The sequence below is a fragment of the Haliotis rubra genome, unplaced genomic scaffold (assembly GCF_003918875.1).
Source record: "Haliotis rubra isolate DU_JTF1 unplaced genomic scaffold, ASM391887v1 Scf23, whole genome shotgun sequence".
Lineage (NCBI taxonomy): Eukaryota > Metazoa > Mollusca > Gastropoda > Lepetellida > Haliotidae > Haliotis > Haliotis rubra.
The window spans coordinates 1270557-1292756 of record NW_025766336.1 but is presented as its reverse complement, the minus strand read 5'-3'; the positions used below and the strand labels follow the sequence as shown (position 1 = coordinate 1292756).

The 22200-nt window shown below is 40.3% G+C and overlaps 1 protein-coding gene across 1 annotated transcript in view; it reads right to left on the bottom strand.

Annotated features, from left to right (window-relative positions):
- Positions 1-22200, bottom strand: part of LOC124277903 (neutral ceramidase-like) — a 53434-nt gene that overhangs the window by 28114 nt on the left and 3120 nt on the right. Inside the window, exons 3-8 of the mRNA XM_046713629.1 lie at positions 12056-12232; positions 7696-7823; positions 7094-7171; positions 6849-6969; positions 6565-6687; positions 5888-5974 (exon numbers count right to left, since the gene is read on the bottom strand). Coding sequence (XP_046569585.1) covers positions 5888-5974; positions 6565-6687; positions 6849-6969; positions 7094-7171; positions 7696-7823; positions 12056-12232 — 714 coding nt within the window. The remainder of the gene's footprint in view (positions 1-5887; positions 5975-6564; positions 6688-6848; positions 6970-7093; positions 7172-7695; positions 7824-12055; positions 12233-22200) is intronic.

Here is a 22200-nt window from a genome sequence, read left to right as displayed (position 1 = left end):
CTGACGTCTGTCCATCTGACTGCGTGAGGTTGACAATTCCGCCCAGTTTCGTAAGAGTGACCAACACTGATCGTGAGGTCCCCAGACTCAAAGTGATTCTGAAACCACGATGAGCCAGTCGCCTAGGTACGGGTGACAACACCGGCACTGCGATCTGGCTATCTGAGCTGTAATAAACCTCAATTTGGTGAACACCCTTGGCACCGTAATGTAGCCTAAGGAGAGCACACGAAACTGGTAGCACGTCCCGTCAAACAAGAAACCGAAGGTAAATCTTGAAATCAGGGTGCAATGGAACAAGGAGGTACGCGACCTCGAGGTTGATTGGCGTGCGCCAATCCCCTGTCTCGGCAGATGAGATCACCCGGCCTTGTGTGTCTCCATCTTGAAGGACAGTACCTCTATTAACTTGTTCAGCTCTCAGATGAGAATGGGTCTGAACATTCCGTTCGTAATGGCAACGATGAAATAAATGGAGTCAAACCCCACATTTTCCTGACCATTGGAAACCACCACACTGGTTGCCTAGCCCAGCAGAGACTGGACTGGAGTATTGTCGCCGTCTCCCGGGAAGCCGACACTGGAGTGTGTCGCTCCGACCGGTGTTTGCGGCAGAATATAGTAAACCCCAGCAGTCGGCAACTTAACGTTTGCCGATGCCTGGGCACCTGAGGAATTAACGAGAAGCTCAACAGACTTCCGTATTCCTCGAAACGGTCCCGGGCGTATAGGCCCATAACCGCACTCATCATTTGGCTGGCACAGCTACAATGCAGTCCCTAGCCAGATGAGAGTTCACCCCCGTCAGATGCCGCCCAGAGTCGCCGACGAAAAAATACCGCCGGCGCTCTCTCCTCTTTCCACCAGCTCCCTCAGCAGAGCTGAGAGATGCGCCGAGTGGAGCATACAGCGTTGAGCTGTGAAGGGGAAAGAACGGCAGACTTACGGGAGAGTGTGAGGCCTTGTCCCGGATGCCTTGCCGGAAGCAGGCTTCCCTCCGGGAGGCGAACTCCAACGGTTCGAGTATTCGACGTGGACAACACCTGAGGCAACACAGCCGCGATTCTATCTCGCACTTGCCTCAGGGACGAACCTACTCAGTGGTAAGTTCAAAGTAGCGAAATGAGCCGAAGCTCAAATCGACTTGTCCACTGTACGAGCCTGAACCCCGATTCCGAGGCACATGTGAGAAGCCTGATAAATCAAGGTTTCACAAGCACTCAGACAGACCTCGGAGCGTCGAGGTGACCGTCACACCCGGCACACTCGATGGCATCTTGGTCAAGACGGCGATAGACATCAGGCCGAGACCTGAACTACCAGAGCCGGGAATCTGCGCCCTACCAGTGCTGAAGCCTGGGTCGGTGCTACCCACGGGGTTCAGAGAATCCGCGGAGCCGAAGCTCAGCGGTTCTAGACCGAACCCCGATCCCGAGACACGTAGGAGTAGCCTGATAAATCAGGTTTCCCCAAGTACTCTCCAAAAGCGCACTGAGCATATAGTCAAACATAGCCTATAGCGCTATATAATTACCCATACATACACATATATGTATATACATACACATATGTGTGTATATATATATATACAGATATAATACATAGATAAATAAAAACAGAATGCCTTTTTCTCCAACATGTTTCGTTCTCTACTCTTCAGGGAGATTGTAGCGGTTACAGTATGATGTCATTACATTGTCATTGTGACGTCATGATAGGGACAACATTCTAGAGCGACAAGGTCACAGTTCGAACCCCGATCCCAAAACACATGGGAGTAGCCTGACAATGCAGGGCTCCCCTGGTGTACCTGGGTAGACCTCGGCGTCAAGGTGATCGGCAGCTCGTCACACTCAACGGCCCCTTGGCCAGGGCATCGATAGACATCAGGCCGAGACCTGAGCTAACAGCGCCGGGGATCTGCTCCGTACCGGGGCCGAAGCCCAGGTTGGTGCTAGTCCGATCTGCAGTCCCGAGACACAAGGGAGTAGCCTGGCAATGCAGGTTTCCCCTGGTGGACCTAGGAGTGCCGAGGTGATCGGCAGCTCAGTGGAACCCAGACCGGGGCGCCGAGAGGAACCTGCCGATACAGGTTTCCCGGGCAACCCGACTGACCACTTGGCGCCGAGGTGTCCCCGAGCTGGTCGGCGCCTAGGCGACCGCCAGTCTGGGCACCAGGCGAAGACAGGTTGAAACCTGCATCGCCGGCGCCAGGCGCCTGTGACGAACCTGAGCCCGAAGCTAGGTCGCCACAAGGTGCTGAAGGCACACCATCACCTGAGCCGAAGCCAGGATCAAGCTGCCTGGGAGGAGGCGCGCTCTCGCTCGGACATCACGCTATCAATCATCGACTTGACATTATGTTGAAGAATATGTTGCTGCAATAGTGAAGCAATTGAGTCAATATTTAAGTCAGCAACATTGTTTGCGGGGGAACGATAAAGGGATTTCCTTAGAAACCTTTCATCAAATATTATCCCCCGCCTGAAGCAGATTAGTGAAAAACATAAAATCTGCGTGTCGGAAAGAATGCGCGTGAGGCGCAGAAACCCAGACAAAAAACACAACCTCAGCCTATGAGCCACGTTGTGTGTAAACGTATGAAATATGTATCATAACACAACATAATGTAACAGGAATATTGACGCAAGGGCGTTTATTATGAGCATCCTTGATCGTCGTGAGCGTCCTCGGCTAAACACCGGAGGCACACTTTATGACCATCCTGTGGCGGTAGTGTGCACGACACAACGCACAGGGCTTAAACTGCAACAAACAGAACCACGCCAGTGTTACTAGCAGGAACTGTGAAGCAGCAAACACATAAACACAAGTAAATAGCAAGAAAAACACGCACGGGCGATATTTAAATGCTACAAGCTACAGCCATTTAAATACTAAACATACAATGCAAAGCAGAAAAAAGGCTAGCCAAACCTGCGTGTACATACTAGTACATACTAGTGATAGAGTAAAGTTGAGTGATACGAAACGAACACTATCAAAATTACTCAACAACAACTTACAACAAATTCGCTGAAAAGAAAGAGAATGTAGGCAAGCCTATCCATATAATATGCAAACATAATATATGAACTCCCTACTACAAGCTACCAAGAACATATAGCAAGGAAACCACGATCGCGCGGTCCGCCATTTTGCCTGCTACATGGCTGGAAAACAGAGAACCCACGGCAAAGTTACAACAAAAGATGAATGAAAATATCAACATATGACGTCCATCTAACGCCCGTGCGTAGAGAAAGGAACCATACATACAGATTGAGCTCTTTTACACTCATCGTATCGGTAGGAAAGCAAACTCGAAACGAACACCACGCACGTCTATTCAACATAACGACAGCATGAAAAGTGAGGTACGAGGTAGACGGCGAGAGTTACCTGCTCTTGGCTTTGTTGGTCCGGTGGGGCCCTGTAGGGGTGGTCTCACAAGACAAAACGAGTTTTTTGTTTTGTAAATATTTTATTAAAAATATAGTTACAACTGTCGTAGGATTTAAAATGGACATTTTAATGCTTATATGTACCCCAAGGAGGACTTCTTCTGAAAAAGAATTAACGTGTGGGGTGGCATATCTGTGTTAGGGGCAACGCCCCTCTGGGTATTTGAAGGGAATATGAACAGTGAGCGGTACACAGATATTCTCGGGGAACATTTACTTCCATCTGCTCATGTGTTCTATGGAAAAATTTTGATTTTCCAGCAGGACAACGACCCAAAGCATCGTTCAAAGCATTCACAGGACTGGTTTCGGACCTAAAAAAATATGACATTATTAGATTGGCCAAGCCATAGCCCTGACCTAAATCCAATAGAAAATGTTTGGGGACTTATGAAGGAAAGTGTCAAGAAGAAAATTCTGACAAATATTGCTGAAATGAAAGAAGAGGTGGTCCGATATTGGGACAGCATGGACCAAGACTTTCTAACTTCTTTGATCAGTAGTATGCCCCGCTGCATTAAAGCCTGCATTGCTGCCCATGGTGACTTGACAAAATACTAACTGTTCACCTGTCTTTGAATCTGGATATATGTTCTGCTAATATCCACATTTAATACGTGAGTAATGAGTGAAAAAAATATAAAAAATTACAATCTTTAAATTCTCAATAATTTCTGGTTGTACTGTACATAATTTCTACCTGTATCTACCTGTTTCGCACTACACTAACAAACACTTCTACCTGTATAGCAATTCACTTACAGCACATCTACCTGTATAGCAATACACTTACATGACTGCTACCTGTATAGCAATACACCTACATCACTTCTACCTGTATAGCAATACACCTACATCACATCTACCTGCATAGCAATACACTTACATCACTTCTACCTGTATAGCAATACACCTACATCACATCTACCTGTATAGCAATACACCTACATCACTTCTACCTGTATAGCAATACACCTACATCACTTCTACCTGTATAGCAATACACCTACATCACTTCTACCTGTATAGCAATACACCTACATCACTTCTACCTGTATAGCAATACACCTACATCACTTCTACCCGCATAGCAATACACTTACACCATTTCTACCTGTATAGCAATACACCTACATCACATCCTACCTGTATAGCAATACACCTACATCACTTCTACCTGTATAGCAATACACCTACATCACTTCTACCTGTATAGCAATACACCTACATCACTTCTACCTGTATAGCAATACACCTACATCACATCTACCTGTATAGCAATACACCTACATCACTTCTACCTGTATAGCAATACACCTACATCACATCTACCTGTATAGCAATACACCTACATCACTTCTACCTGTATAGCAATACAATACACTTGTATAGCAATACATCACATTTCTACCTGTATAGCAATACACCTACATCACTTCTACCTGTATAGCAATACACTTACATCACTTCTACCTGTATAGCAATACACCTACATCACTTCTACCTGTATAGCAATACACCTACATCACATCTACCTGTATAGCAATACACCTACATCACATCTACCTGTATAGCAATACACCTACATCACTTCTACCTGTATAGCAATGTATAGCACACCTTACATCACTTCTACCTGTATAGCAATACACCTACATCACTTCTACCTGTATAGCAATACACCTACATCACATCTACCTGTATAGCAATACACCTACATCACTTCTACCCAGCAATACACCTACATACCTGTATAGCAATACACCTACATCACTTCTACCTGTATAGCAATACACCTACATCACTTCTACCTGTATAGCAATACACCTACATCACTTCTACCAGTATAGCAATACACCTACACTTCTACATCACTTCTACCTGTATAGCAATACACTTACATCACTTCTACCTGTATAGCAATACACTTTACACTTACATCACTTCTACCTGTATAGCAATACACCTACATCACATCTACCTGTATAGCAATACACCTACATCACATCTACCTGTATAGCAATACACCTACATCACATCTACCTGTATAGCAATACACCTACACCACATCTACCTGTATAGCAATACACTTACATCACATCTACCTGTATAGCAATACACTTACATCACTTCTACCTGTATAGCAATACACCTACATCACATCTACCTGTATAGAAATACACCTACATCACTTCTACCTGTATAGCAATTCACTTACATCACATCTACCTGTATAGCAATACACCTACATCACATCTACCTGTATAGCAATTCACTTACATCACTTCTAACTGTATAGCAATACACTTACAACACATCTGGGTATTATACCTCTGTCTGAACAGTGTTTGCAACATTGACATTAAACCATTCCCCCTCATGTACACAATCATATCACATTCCTGAAACTGTCAGGAACCCACCATGGCCTTGTTGTACTGATTCTCCCCGATGATCTTGGTGCTCTCGAACATATCCCGGCCAGGGCCCGCAGCAACACACAGCTCGTTCTGAAGGGGGAGATAATGAGAATGATAACTGAATTGACACTATCCAGGAATATCCATATTTGATGGCTTGTAAATGGCAGTTACTGGTTCAGCCTGGATTTACACTGCTTTGGGCAATATGTCAGCAATATCACTAGGGTAAATGGACATCACCAATTGTACCCATTTTGGAATTTGGAATAGGAGTCTTTGGCATAACAAGTTTAACCACAAGACTATACTAGCGTCCTACAAATGACTGACTTTACAAGTAATTGCTGAATAGGTGAGATGAACGGGGGGTTTATACGTTGAACTTGAGAATATTTTGCTTATATGACGACGTGCATGTTTGTACTAGCTCAGACTTACGCTGGTTTTATAGTGCTAGCTCACAGAGATACCATGCCGCAGTTAAGCATGAATACCCCACTCAGACACATTATACAGTCTCTGAGCCGATCAGTCCTTGTTGTACCCATTAATGCCGAGCGCCAGGCTGGGACCAACAAGTACTATATTCTATCGTCTTTTGGTATGACGTTTGGATTGAACCCACGACCTTCCGCTCTCTGCCACGGAGGCAGTAATTGCTGAAGAAGTATGTGTACCTTGCCATGGCAGGTGCTTGTCAGTATATCACATGGAAGACCACTGTCCATACAGTGGGGGCCTTTAGTGTTAGGGGACACATCTCCTTCATTGCTCTGAGCAAACGCAGCGACAAACGCTCCCTGGAATAAAAAAATATTTTGGAAAAGGCTCAAAATAGAATTGAAACAAAGTGTATCTCTTTTATCATTCTCATAAAAATGATTTCATGTATCATTTCTTAACAGAGAGACATCAGAAAGTTATTGGATGCTGTGTTAAAGGGCCATAACTCTGTCCTGACCTTCCCTGGTAGTGCCCCTTGGTTCATTATTTCCTCTGCCAGCTGAGCGGCGTAGCCTTTGTTGTCCCCACTGATCAGGCCATTCGTGTTGTTCATACTTGTACCGTGCACAGCAAACCAGCTAAACAGAACCAATATTTCAAGGCAAACAAACAACTATCATATTCATAGGTCTCCAACTATTATCCTTGAATTGCGTGAATGGACACTGGAGTTAGATTTGAAGGTGAGATTGAGTAACAGACCTGATCATTCCAATGTCCTTGCCATCAGCATCCAGCATCTTCAGGACAGTCATGTTCTTGTCAACATTGTAGTTGTACCTGCAGTGGTGGGGTGGAAAGCAGTTTAATCCACACACACACACCTCATTTCTAACTTCTGTGTAAGGACCTGTGAAGATGTGGGTTAGAATTGGTCTTCAGTAACCCATGCTTGCCGTAAGAGGCGACTAACATGATTGGGTGGTCAGACTCGCTGACTTGGTTGACACATGTCATCGTATCCCAATTGTGTCGATCGATGCTCATGCTGTTGGTCACTGGTTTGTCTGATCCAGACTCCATTATTTACAGATCGCCGCCATAAAGCTGGAATATTGCTGAGTCGACGGAAAACTAAACTTACTCATTCACTCTGTGCAATGTTGTCTTGGGATACCAGATATCACCTGTCATGGTACTAGCTGACTGACTGGCTTGTAGCAATGTCTGACCCTGTACATGGCAGTTAATGTCAACAGACTTCTTGTACTGAATTGTACATGGTAGTTAATTCAAAAAGAGTGATTGCATATTTGACAAAAGGCAAATGCCTGGAGTCTGCACCGAGAGAGTATTTGTCTCACCTCTTTCTTTCTGCTTCTGGGTTGTTGGCATACGCAGAGGGGCTGCGGTTGATGTTGGACTCCAGTAGTTCCCCGCTGTTGATGAAGATGTTGCCGGGACGAACTGTGTTGTGGGCCATGTGAATACTCTGCAACATTAAGTCATGCATGCTGCACCTATCGGTGGTATGATGACATGTAATCAACCAGGTCACCGAGTCAACCCATGCTGCATCTATCTGGGGTATGATGACATGTAATCAACCAGGTCACTGAGTCAACCCATGCTGCATCTATCTGGGGTATGATGACATGTAATCAACCAGGTCACTGAGTCAACCCATGCTGCATCTATCTGGGGTATGATGACATGTAATCAACCAGGTCACCGAGTCAACCCATGCTGCATCTATCTGGGGTATGATGACATGCAATCAACCAGGCCACCGAGTCAACCCATGCTGCATCTATCTGGGGTATGATGACATGTAATCAACCAGGTCACCGAGTCAACCCATGCTGCATCTATCTGGGGTATGATGACATGTAATCAACCAGGTCACTGAGTCAACCCATGCTGCACCTATCTGGGGTATGATGACATGTAATCAACCAGGTCACCGAGTCAACCCATGCTGCACCTATCTGGGGTATGATGACATGTAATCAACTAGGTCACCGAGTCAACCCATGCTGCACCTATCTGGGGTATGATGACATGTAATCAACTAGGTCACCGAGTCAACCCATGCTGCACCTATCTGGGGTATGATGACATGTAATCAACTAGGTCACCGAGTCAACCCATGCTGCATCTATCTGGGGTATGATGACATGTAATCAACCAGGTCACCGAGTCAACCCATGCTGCACCTATCTGGGGTATGATGACACGTAATCAACTAGGTCACTGAGTCAACCCATGCTGCACCTATCTGGGGTATGATGACACGTAATCAACCAGGTCACCGAGTCAACCCATGCTGCATCTATCTGGGGTATGATGACACGTAATCAACCAGGTCACTGAGTCAACCCATGCTGCACCTATCTGGGGTATGATGACATGTAATCAACTAGGTCACTGAGTCAACCCATGCTGCACCTATCTGGGGTATGATGACATGTAATCAACTAGGTCACCGAGTCAACCCATGCCGCATCTATCTGGGGTATGATGACATGTAATCAACCAGGTCACTGAGTCAACCCATGCTGCATCTATCTGGGGTATGATGACATGTAATCAACTAGGTCACTGAGTCAACCCATGCTGCATCTATCTGGGGTATGATGACATGTAATCAACCAGGTCACTGAGTCAACCCATGCTGCACCTATCTGGGGTATGATGACATGTAATCAACTAGGTCACCGAGTCAACCCATGCCGCATCTATCTGGGGTATGATGACATGTAATCAACTAGGTCACCGAGTCAACCCATGCTGCACCTATCTGGGGTATGATGACATGTAATCAACCAGGTCACTGAGTCAACCCATGCTGCATCTATCTGGGGTATGATGACATGTAATCAACCAGGTCACTGAGTCAACCCATGCTGCATCTATCTGGGGTATGATGACATGTAATCAACCAGGTCACTGAGTCAACCCATGCTGCATCTATCTGGGGTATGATGACATGTAATCAACCAGGTCACCGAGTCAACCCATGCTGCATCTATCAGGGGTATGATGACATGTAATCAACCAGGACCCGGTTGTATCAAACTTTAATGAAGCATTAACGTGCCATTAAACGTTCATTTACTAATGTATCATTAAATTCTGTTGTACTAATGTTTTAATGATGCTCTGTTGTCATTAGTGCGTCATTAACTTAATGAAGGTCCTGGGGTATCATTAGAGCGTCATTAAACTTCCTGGAAAAGTTAACATTGCGCCTAATTTCGTTTGCGCCGCACTGGATCCACCTACAGCTATAAAATTACACAGAAATGTAGAGTATTAAATGTCGTATCTCATGGTATAAATTCAGTTTGAAAAGTAGACACTGCTGAATGTTACTCCTAATTTTGCTATCGCTAAAAACAGTAAATTTCTCTGCTTTTTATCCTGCACTGATAAAAGTACTGTGCTACTATATTTTCAATTTGGCATCTTTACGGAAAGTGTTCAGCTTAACAAAATTCTACCTGATACCTGAATGACATAGGTATGTATTAAATTAGTTTGTGTGCTTTATGTATAACGCTATACACTCAATCTTAAAAGTGACTCGCAATATGTGTTGAAAATGGATTTTCCCCTATGACGTCAAATGGCTACATAAAGGTCACACGCTTATAAAGATAAGGGGCCTCACACCGTATGCTTAATACTAAGTCATTGTAACTCAGATCACTTGGCGAGAATTTGCTGTGAATAAGGACACAATATTTTCGTGATGTTTTGTTCACGGAATTATCGAAAACAATGATACTCAAAATATTTGTGACAAACGCACCTGGCCAATGATTATACGCCATTGTTTTGTCTATAACAAAACATAAACAAATTCAATGAACAAAACATATCCTTTAATAACGGTGCATATATATACATTTCATGAAATAAATATATAATTTTTATTTATTACGTCAGTTTTACTTAGGTTTAAAATACTAAATGTTGATAATGAAATTAGTTTCATGAAACCATATGTGAACGATATGCAAAGTATACATTAATAATACAAGTGTAATCCGCAGGAACGTGTGATTGTGTTTACTCTTATTCAACCGACCTTCACCTCAAAGAAATTGCCACATATGTCCAACAATGTTGATGTATGACATCACTACCGATGACCGATTTCTCATGAAATGGCGGCTTCGTGGATATGGGTGCCAACGATTTTGGCGAGGGAACCTTTGTCCATAAATGTATGATGTAAGTAATCGGAAACATTCTGACTATCTGCGTATGGTTGTTTGTTTTATTGTTTTCATTGAAAAAGTCAGAAATGCCGATAATTGCCTATGCGTTTCTCCATTATTTTATGCCTCGCATGCATGGCCACGCTGCACAGAACTTTAGTATGAATATATCAAATTTCAGTATTGTATCTGTTTTAAGTTTTCTAGTTCTTGCTAACGATACTCTTTCCGTGCATATTCTAAAAATATTGAGCTCATGCATGCTACTTAATAGACTAACTGATGTCTAAAAATTGCGTAAAATGCTGCACAGTATAAAATCTGATTTTTGCTTTGTTTATATTTCTAGCAAGCTGTGTAATGAGCACAACGCCCCGCTTTCACACCCAATATGTTTCGCTTTTTCTTAGACACTTGGTTTTAGTGACAAAGACCATTTGGAATTTGATTCTAAAATGTATGAGGAATTCAGCGATGCATTTGTCACAACTGAATATGAAATATACATGATGTAATAGGCGCCCTATGACTGGCCTTAGCGAAACTTGATTTTGTAAACACTATCCAATATGATGGAAAGCTCACTTCGCTGCGTCAGGTGTTCGTGGTATTTTCCAAAACATCCCAACCGATTCTAGGTTTATCGGCGACGCTTCAGAATTATTTAGACGTGTTTCTTCACAGCAGTCGAAATGTTTGTTTTTGTTGCGAGGTTTAGCCCTAAAGATGCCATTTTGACAGACGACTGAGAGTAACACTTACATGTTTACAGCACGGAATTGTGGGAAAAGATTAGGGGAATCCCCGGATTTAATGACAATATTTACATTAGGACGTCATTAGATAATGATACGCTAATAAGTGTTTGATACAACCGTTTTTAATGATGCCATTAACTAATGATGCATTAAGGATTTAATGTATCATTAGGGTTTAATGTTGACATTAGTTAATGAAGCAATGATACAACCGGATCCAGGTCACATAGTCAACGAAGGGGAACAGGAAACCACAGGAAAGGTAGCCAGTGTTTTGAGATTGTGGGTCAGGAAAGGTCTCCAGTGCTACATAGTATTACATGTATGAGAACTGGAGACACATGGAATCAGAAACCATATAATACATTTATTATATGGTCTCTGATGAAATACAGGGATTGAACAAACACATCTACCACATTTTTCATCTAGTCTGCTCAGTACAACAAATGTTCAGTATAACCAGGAACTGTTGTTCCATCTAGCAGGATAACAAGCAAAAAACATGTTTTCTTCCATTCAATTATTTCAAGTAAGAAGAAACAATGGTGAAATATTTGTAATATAAAAATGTAAATAACTTATAAAATTGGTAGAGCTGATGTTCTGCAGCTGTCTAGATGTTCTAACTGACTGAGTATTCTTCTGTAGCAGGTATTCCACTGGATCACTGAAAACTGCATGTATAAAGGATCTACACACTTGAACATTCATAACCTCAGTTAAAGAGAAATACTTACATCAACAATGCCATCTACCAGAGCTGTGAAGGACTGGTTGACAAATCCAAGGGAGGTAATCTCAAACAGCAGGTACTGGTGGAAGCCTCCTGGTCCAGAATGTGTGTGTGTGCCGCTGATGCACAGGTTCCTCTCTGTGTACAAGCTCCCATACTCACTGCTAAGCCTCTTTACTACCTGTGTACCAGCAGATGTTATACATTACAGAAATGTATATGCCATACAAACAGATACATAGCATGGATGCAGAATAATAATGTATTCTTTTGGATGAAAATGACACTTTACATTTATCTTGACTCATATTATTTGCTTCTCTCCCCTTTCAGCCCGAGATACCATGGAAACCTGTTTCTATGTTCCCCAAGAACAGCAAAAACATCTCTCTCGAACACACCTCTTCCCGCGCATACGCACCAGCAATCCCGTGAAACTGAAAGTGCGGTGACTCGTCATTCTCTCCATTTTTGAAGCCGAAAATGTTGCTTTTATGCCAAAATAGTGGAGAGTTGGGATGGTTGGGAGGGAATTGCATCTATGAGTCAGGATAACTATAAAATATCATTTTATCCAAAAACAACCTCCATATTTTTCCTTATCCCGACTCATATTATTTGCTTGCATCCGTTGGAAAGGTGGTGGGCCAGACACCTAATTCTGATTCATAAATACTGTTCATTTGAACCCCTGGGAACTCTTCAATCCTCTTGATGTAGATGAACGGTGTACTACCTTCTTTTTATTCAAAAAGAAGTACATCATAAGATTTCGTGGATTTTAAGACGCGGATGGAATCTAGTTCCTGCTTGTCTTGGGACGATCCATATGTTAAGAATAGATCATATCACTCATGCTCTGATTTACGTAGAAAACCAGGGGGCATGGACTCTCAGTTGTTGGTTATAGGACAGTGTATATCCGCGACATCTTGTGTGGTGAAGTCCCTGAGATAATGGTTAGCGAAAACAGTATCTGACTTCCAGCAGTTGCCGTGTAGCGCTGGGGTGGATGCTATTGCTCTGATTTCGTGTGGGTTGGAGACCCTTGCTGGATCCAGTCCTGCTGCATTGTAGGCTCTCAGAATCACTGCTCCCATCCAGAACAAGATAGTCATTCTAGAGACTTCTGTTGAAATATTGGGCGATATAGGGAATAAACTACCTTCTTCTTAAGGAAGTTCTCTTCAGATAAACCCTCAAAGCTCTAACAGGACACAAAGATAAATCAATTCTGTGTATCTTCTGCCCCAAGTACCGATGATAGAGCAGGGATGTGAAACTGTGTCAGGCTGTCCTGGACGTTGGTTCTTTGCTATAAAGTCACATCTGAGACCAAGATGGTCTGCAGCGTGTTCGCATGTGTCAAATCTTGTTTGACCTAAGCTGATGGCATGAATCTCTGACATTCTAGCTGTGGTAGGTAACTTTTTGTCCAGTAAGGAATCTGATCCTCTGGTAGACTTGCAATTAATGCAATTCCTGTGTTAACAACTGTAAGGAATCTGATTCCCAGATATTGTAGATCTTCCCATTCTTGTGAAGGTAAGTCACTATGCATGGGCTTTTGTCACACGTGAAAACAACCATTGGGCTGTAGATATTCCAAAGGGAAGAAATTTCCATTGGTAGTGCTGGCCTTGATAAAAGAATCGTAGGAACATCTGGATCTCTGATGAATGGGTATGTGTAGATATGCATCTTGAAGATCTATGCTTGCACGTTAATCACTTGCTTTTATTAAGCGCCTCAGATTTGGTAGATGGAGCATCTTGAATTTTTTTGGTTTTTGAAGATACTCCTTGTTGAACTTTTTCATGTTGTGTATCAATTGGCACTTCTCCTTTGAATTCCTTTTGGGTATAAAAAAAAAATGGTGAGTAAAAACCCGGAGTCAAATCTTCTGGTTGAATGATCTCTACTGCATCCTCGATGAGATGTGAATCTACTGCTTCTGACAACTTTGGTAGCAGATTCTCTGAATATTGTAGCCTTGAAGGGTTTACAGTTAAAGGAGGTACTTCCTGTAATTTTATCTTGTAGCCTTCTTTTAGAAAATCTGATACGGTTTTGTAAGATGTCCCAATTCTGCCAATACGTTATCAGCCTTCGAACTACAGTATGGGAACGACTTGGAATTAAATTGCACCAATTGTTCACAACCTGACCTTCAGCGACGAAAACGGTAATCTCTGAAAGTCCTGCCTCTGCTGGACTGTCTCCTTGAATTTTTTTGTGGCTCACAAAATGAGAAGGTCTTACTCCCTTTTGATGACGTGAACCTCCTGTCCTTTGCCTTTTGGATGCCTGAGAAACGACTCTTAAATGGAGTCTTTTGCATCAACTGTTAGAACACCAAGTTCAATGTATGAAACCATCATAGATGGTGGGTGCCCCCAGGGTTGATATAATAAGGGCTTCATGTAGAGGTCCAACCATTGACAAGAGGATAATAATTCTTGGCGTCGTAGTAATGTGAGACCTGCTGAGGTGGAACTCATATGATCTGATCTGTCCTCTTGGTTCCTCTTCCATTTTTTTGTCCATACTTTTGAGTTGTACAGCAAATAAGTACATGTAATTTGCAAAATCGTTGTCCCCTAAGGGGGCTCAGAAACTACATTTAGAACTTAAATTGCAGTTGTAATTGAAGCATGAGGAGCAGGTATGGTGTGTGTCATGGTAGGAGACTCTAAATTTACAGATAGAGCATGTTTTCTTGTGACCCACATGCTTTCACAAAGATCATATTGGTTAATTAATTACAAATTTTGAAAAATAATTCATGGTTATGATGTCTTAAGGGTATATGAAGGAAATCCAACCATTACTTTTGATGGATGACTTATCATAAATGAGGATTAGTTTGGATTTAGACAACATTCCATCCTGTTTTGGGCTAAAATGGACAGTGACGAGTCACCACACATTCACAGGGACGCTGGTGTGCATCTGCGAGAGGAGGTGCGTTGGGGTGAAATGTTTTTACTGTTCTTAGGGAACATAGAAACAGCGGTTTCCATGGTTATCTCGGGCTGAAAGGGGAAAGAAGCAAATAATATGAATCCGGATTAGGAAACATTATACAATAATATTCATTGTATCAATTTCTTGAAAAGAAATATAAGGCTGTTGTAATTAAACTAATAATTAAATCCTGCAGTCCAATATTGTACACCATGTCATTGGTTCACAGGAACCCTCATATTTCTAGTAAGGACCCTTGAAATTATTAGGTGAGGGTTCCGTTGAACCCTTATTCTGTAGGACAAGGTAAAACTGCATGAATATAGTCATAACAGCTTTCATTATCTGAGGTCTCTCATCAGATGAAAATTCCTGATACTAAATTACAAGTTGTCCCAGTTATAGAAGATCAGGTTTGTGAGGCAGTGGCAGCCATGCTAAGTGGAATTTATCATATCCTCCACAATACATTTGAATCTCCAACCAACATATGTATGTGATCATAACCAGAGATATTCTTAATTTCAAAATGGAATTTGGATATCAGAAACCAATTCTAAAACCATTTTCAGTGTTGATTCTACTTTGCACTGCAGATGAATTTGGATGTAATATTTTGTGTAGATCATGGAATATCCAATGGTATGATGGGAATTCTGTGCTATGACATATGAATATGATATGAACATTTCCAATTCAAGTTCTTTCAGTGTCAATGAATATTTTCTATCATCCATATCCTTATGTAACCAACCTGCTGATGCAGAAATGATAATTCAATTTCGTAAAATACTATTATCATCTAATGGAGATTGTTATCGGTGCAATAAAGCAATCTGATAAACCTGGTATCCAAATCTGATAACTATGCAAATTACGTCAATCCATACACGCCATGTGAATCCTAAAACATTTAACATTTCATTGATGACGTCGTCACGAGTTTACATTGTTAGTAAACAAACATGGCTGCCCCCATTCTCAAAATTGGTGATTCTGTAAGAATTGATGACTGAGGTTCTGGAGTCGTTACTGCAGTAATTGACTTTGGAAAACATGAAATGGAGTACTTCATTCACATTGAAGGTACGGATTATGAGGTACCACTGAAAGGCAATCGTCTAAGAAAAGTACCAACCAAGGATTTTGATCTATCGATCACAATTGCAGACGACGAATCGATTCCGTCAGGTATCAGAAACTGATATTGATGAGGTGATTACCCGCAATGAAAATAAAAACACTGCCAGGAAAACCTTGCCCGGTTTTGTTGTTCCTTTTAGACAGAAAGATCTCATTTTAAGCATGAGTTTTGTTTGCACTGTTAGTCACAACCATATGCCGCCGTCATGATTGACCTCCACCTTGGTGTACTGCTAAGTATTCTTACGCGAATGCTTGATTCTCTTCATATAAATTCATGTACGATTTGTTTCTTTTTTTAGAGTAATTTTAAGAATGACATTATATGATAAAGAGATTATTAACCTCGTGTTTGTGTTTCGCAGATAATACAATTTTTATTCCTAATATATCGCCAAAGGTTGGAAACACAAGATAATACAATTTTATTCCTAATATATGATATTAATGATATGGAAACACAAGAGGTTAATAATAATCTCTATAGATCAGAAAATGAGATATTTGGTCATTTTGGATAAGTTGATTCTATCTTCTACCAGACATGCTAAACCCTGCCTATAGAAATTATTTGAGAAATCCATAAATGAGTGAGTGAGTTAAGATGTAAAGTCACATTGGCAATATTTCAGCCATATCGTGACTAAAACAAGTTTTAAATTCACCATAAATACATGTAAATTATAAAAACCTGTCAACAAAGGACAGTAAAACCAACTAGATTATCACAGTATCAAGAATTAAAACTGGCATCTCTCTCTAAAATTGGATTTCATATAAGGACAATACAATATAAAAATGGGCTATATATCTCCAACAACTGAAGATTGATCACCATACCTGGAACCATGGGGACTTACAGTGCCTTTGCTACCTGCATGGATCCTAGTTGGATTTACACCATCCCTTCAGGTGTTAACGATTGCAGACAACTCTAGCCATAAGTTAGAATAACATATATCCTACGATTAAATAATGTGGTAGGTTTAAATTTAGCTTGAATGTTTTGGGACTTACGTATCCTCTCAGGAGGACAATATTTTTACAGTACTTTAACCCCCTTTGAGGATACAGCCACTAACAATCTCAGTTACTAATCCAAACTACCAATCATAAAAGTACATCTATTTACAAAACATATTAATCAAAATTTGTCAATCAATTCTATCTCTTTTAAATATTGAATGATAAAATGGTAATTAACATTATAAAAAAGTTCCTTCAATGTTTTGACATTGAAATATTTATCCCTTGTGACGGAAAAATCAATGAGGCATCGATAAGAGGACATGCAGAAATCTTACACTCAGAAGGAACCCAGATATATATATAGGTCACAAAGTACATTTAAGGCAGTAGCCTTATAAGCTGAAACCTGTCCTTGACAACCAGAAATCAGGAGTGAGTTTTCCTGTTTCTATGAACTCCTCCTTCCAGTGTTGTTTAACTGAATTGGGAATTGGTTTGATCTGTTCCCATACCTGGGACTTATCTAGGTGTTCTTGGAGTACAATGTTTGTCCCAAAACTTCCGAACTTAGTGATAAATTAATTGAACAAATATTTCCATTATAAAAACCTGACACATGGAACACTGAACTGATGAGGAAAAAGAAGACTTACAGGAACTTACAGGCGTAGTTTTGAAATGAACATAATGAACATTAAAGGAAATTAATAAATTAAAAAAATATCAAAATACTATTTGAACAAGGATCAGTCAAACACATTGAGGACTTTATCTATGACTAGCAATTGAAGATAATATAGATTAACAACTAATTTTCCGTTAATTCTAAACTTATTCTTAATTTGACAAATAAACAAAAAATTACATTACAGAAAATCATTTTATCATTATATAACTTATACTTGATTTCACAAAATTCAGTCTTTTTGACAGTATTATCAATTGCTTCTTACATTCAATCTCAGCCAGAAGAATCTGTGATGATATACTTAAGATTAAAAACAAAAGTCTATAATGTCAACTTCTGAAGTCTGAAGAACAGATTAATTTAATGGTTTACACCAAGATCTTACACAAAGATATACACAGGCTTAAGGATTTCATATTGGTAACATGTTATATCTTCCGTTGGCTGAGTTACAAAACGTTTGACCAAAATGTCAATGTAGCTGAAGAAAATACACTAAACTTTCAACCAAATAGTTACTACTGCTACTAAAGAATGAAAAACAAACTCATAGGTTACATTATCATGGGAGGAGAACTCTGAAACTATATCGCAAGATAAGTGACTGTTTCTGGTAGGGCGCCCTAAATTTAATTGACAATCAGAACAACCATTGATAAGAAGAATTATTAATGATTATCTATATGAAAATCGTGTCATCAATGACATCTTACATAAACTATTGTGATGAAATACAGTAAAAAATATACAGAGCAATGGCTATATTGATGACTACCTACATATTACCTCTGTTTCTGCCATTTACTTATGCATTAACATGCCATCACTACACACATGAAATATGTTGATATCTTCCAGGCTTTCTTTGCACATTTGTTCCAAGTTTCTTCTGTGATATTTATCTATAATTTATTGATATTTGGTGAACAGTTATTGACCTCAATGATCTATATAGATAGATGCCATAGTTTCTGGTTAGAATAAACATGTTCACACAGATCAGGGGTGGAAATAACCCATTGCCCGACGCCCGAGTCCAGTGTTTTTTTCTGTCAGGCAAGCAAATTTGTATATCACACTGTACCGGTGTCCAGTTGATATTCCAATGTTAATTATGTTGTTTATTTACAAAATCAACAAGAAAACGGCCGGTATAGTGGAAAAATTATCAGGGCAAGTGATTTTACGTGTGCCACTGTACTGGAGTACACTAGCAATTTTAAAGTTATTTCCACCCCTGCAGATATTAACCATTTCTTACAACAATAGGTGATAAAATTATGCATCTCATATCATGTCATTGTTTAACAGAATCATCATAAACAAATTGTCAAAAGTTTGACTTTTATCTAATTTCAGGGCGTTATGTTGGACAGTCCTGTAAAGCAGCTAATCATGATACACAAACACAGTACACTGATAATCTTGGCTGGAATCCAGACAGCCTACCAAAGATCAAGATAAAATTGAATTTATTGACATAATTTGTCATGGTTTACATGCATAAATTTACTTTTGAAAGGCAACTTGAAAAGATAAACCAGCATGACAAACAAGTGCGACTCTACCCTCACTCAAAGTCAGGTTCCTGGCAGTGACAATACTACAACATAGTTGGGTATCTAGGAGAGGGAGACATATATTATCTGTGGGGGCTAGACCCAGACAAACAGATAACATTGTTTTCAGGGTCTCCACTGATAACAAGACAGGAAATATCACTACAGAATATATCACAAACAGAGCCAGAGTAGAGTGTGGATTAGTACAGAGTGTAATTCTGTCAATCGCAAAGTTCAGCTAAACTAAGCGAGTTTTCACTGTGAGGAGCAGAGTGAGCAAGTTTGGTTTAATGCTTATCTTTACAATATTTCAGTTATATCATTGTGTTTCAGCCTAATGTGGAAGAAAATTCTCTAACAATGTTGGTGTCAGGCTTCCACCACTTCGGTGAAACCTGTGATCACAGATATAGTGATAACAAACCTAGACAAGAGTCATCAGAAGATGACATATCCCCCTGGCCCCTACATATTTGAAAGAACAAATCATCTGACAGTTACTTAAAGGAGAATACGAACGAAAACAAAACTTTTGATATATTGTAAAGGATATTCTAAAAGTCACATTCCATGATTAAAATTGAACAAAAAGTTTGTAAAATAGCAATAAAAACACAAAAAAGTACTCGTATTTCCGCCTATTACGGAAACACCCGACAGTTAATGAGCAGAGGGGGTATCACATGACTTGACCTCATAAGTGCCTGTTGCTGATGGCTTCCTCTTTGATTTTACCTCACAACTTAACAGTGTCCGTGGATGCTGAAGCAGTAAAAGATGTTCCTGATGTCATTTCTGAAATGGATGTTAGACCGTATCAATACGATCCGATTTTACATCTTGCAAGACAACCTTCCACTGAAGATGAAGAAGAAGAATCAAGCGAAACGGTGGCACCGCTTGAGGTCAAAATAAATTTAAAAATAGACCATATCATTTAACAAGATTACTATTTGTCAGCAAAATGTCATACAGTTCCAGCCAGCAAACTCACCCCTATAAATATATGACCAGTCACTAAGATTTATTTTAAAAAACATGTGATTACATTTCATTTATTGTCAAATGGGTGACTGTAGGGTGTCTGGGATTTAAAAACAAAATAATTATGCTTCAGACGCGGGAAAATAAAATTATCTGCTTCAAAAAGTACACTGGAATTATTTTGTTGAAAAAAATTAGGATCCTAGTTCTCATTAATAATTATAACGTATCAAGTCTCGATACAAGATCCCAGCCTGGTCGAGCAGAGATAATATTCGCGACGCAGATAAGTTATTCCCCGAAAACTGGTGAATTATAAAATACTAGTCAGGACCACGTATGTTTCCCCATTGTTTGGTTATGGAAATAGTTATGGTACTCGGTCAAAGCCTTAGAATGACATCCTGTCAGCCAATGAGAATACAGAACAACTTTCACGGCACACACTACTGACAAATAGTGTGATGACGACGTGCGTAATTGGACAAAATGGAAAACAATGAAAGCAACAAGTACTTCATGATTTGCCGTTGTATTCGCAATGTTCTGTGTTGACTGCATCATTTAGGGCTCCAATCCGAAAAGAAGGTTATAGCGAAATATTTTCAGGCTCAGGTGAAATCTCTTACTGATTTTGATAATATATACCAGTCGAACCAGTCGAACTGCCCAAAATGCCCCAGCAAATTTGGTCATTCATTCTAATTTGTTCAAATTTATTTATAATGATTGAATATATGCTGTAAATGCATAGTTTTTATTATGATATTATGTTCTTCATATAAAAGTTATTAGGAAGTAATATTTCTGGTAAATGTTTCATTAGTAAACTCATAACTATGTATATACTTTTATATGAAGAACATAATATCAAAGTTGACAAAACTATGCATTTATGGCCTATATTTATTCATTTTAAATAAATTGGGGCATTTTGACTACCCCACTGGGGCAATTTGACCAAATTTGCTGGGTCATTTTGTAGCGGGGGCAATTCGACTGGCAATCGGACTTGATTTAATTTATGTTCAAAATACCACTGACAGTAAGTTGTTACAGGGAATGATGGAGTATAAATGAATCTCGTGGGTACTTTTTCCTTCTTCAGCCTAGCTAGGGGATTTCCATACCCCATGCATGCATGTCTCTTTCATATGCGTCAGACTCGGAATGATTGGCGCATTTCTCCTGCCAAAATCTGTCATTTCACTTGGAAAACGGAAGAAATGGTGGTTCTTTCCCATGTTCGATGATTCTGTGCATCCCCAGGCAACGCAATACACCATTATACCATTTAAAAAAAGACAGAAACAACACGATTTGTACTACAGTAGCGCTTGGTATTTGGCAATATGGCGGACTCCAGGCACATTTGTCGTCACGAGTGGAAAGGTCAGGTGGGTTCCAGCGAAATATGCATAATGGCCGAAGCTGAGATTTACAGAAACTGTTTTCGCGATTAAAACATAATTATACATAATTTTTAATTGAAATTTTGGGAATATGATTCTGATGACTTTATCTTTCACCCAGCAAATTATTGCATTCACTCGTATTCTCCTTTAAAGTCCAGCGTGATTTTATTTTTTAGACTAAGTCCATATCGTTTCCATGGAAACCGAGAAAAATAAAAATGACAAAAATCTGCAAATAGCAAAAGGCACCACTTCAACATCTGTCTCATATATCTGCCAACTTGTGCTTAAAGATATTGAGCGATTTTCAATTTGTGCTCCGGATGGACGAGGCGTCGACTATATCCCCCCGCATTACATGCCAGGGGATAAAAACAATTAGGGTGAAACCACTTTTCGAAACCACATTCATAATTTAATG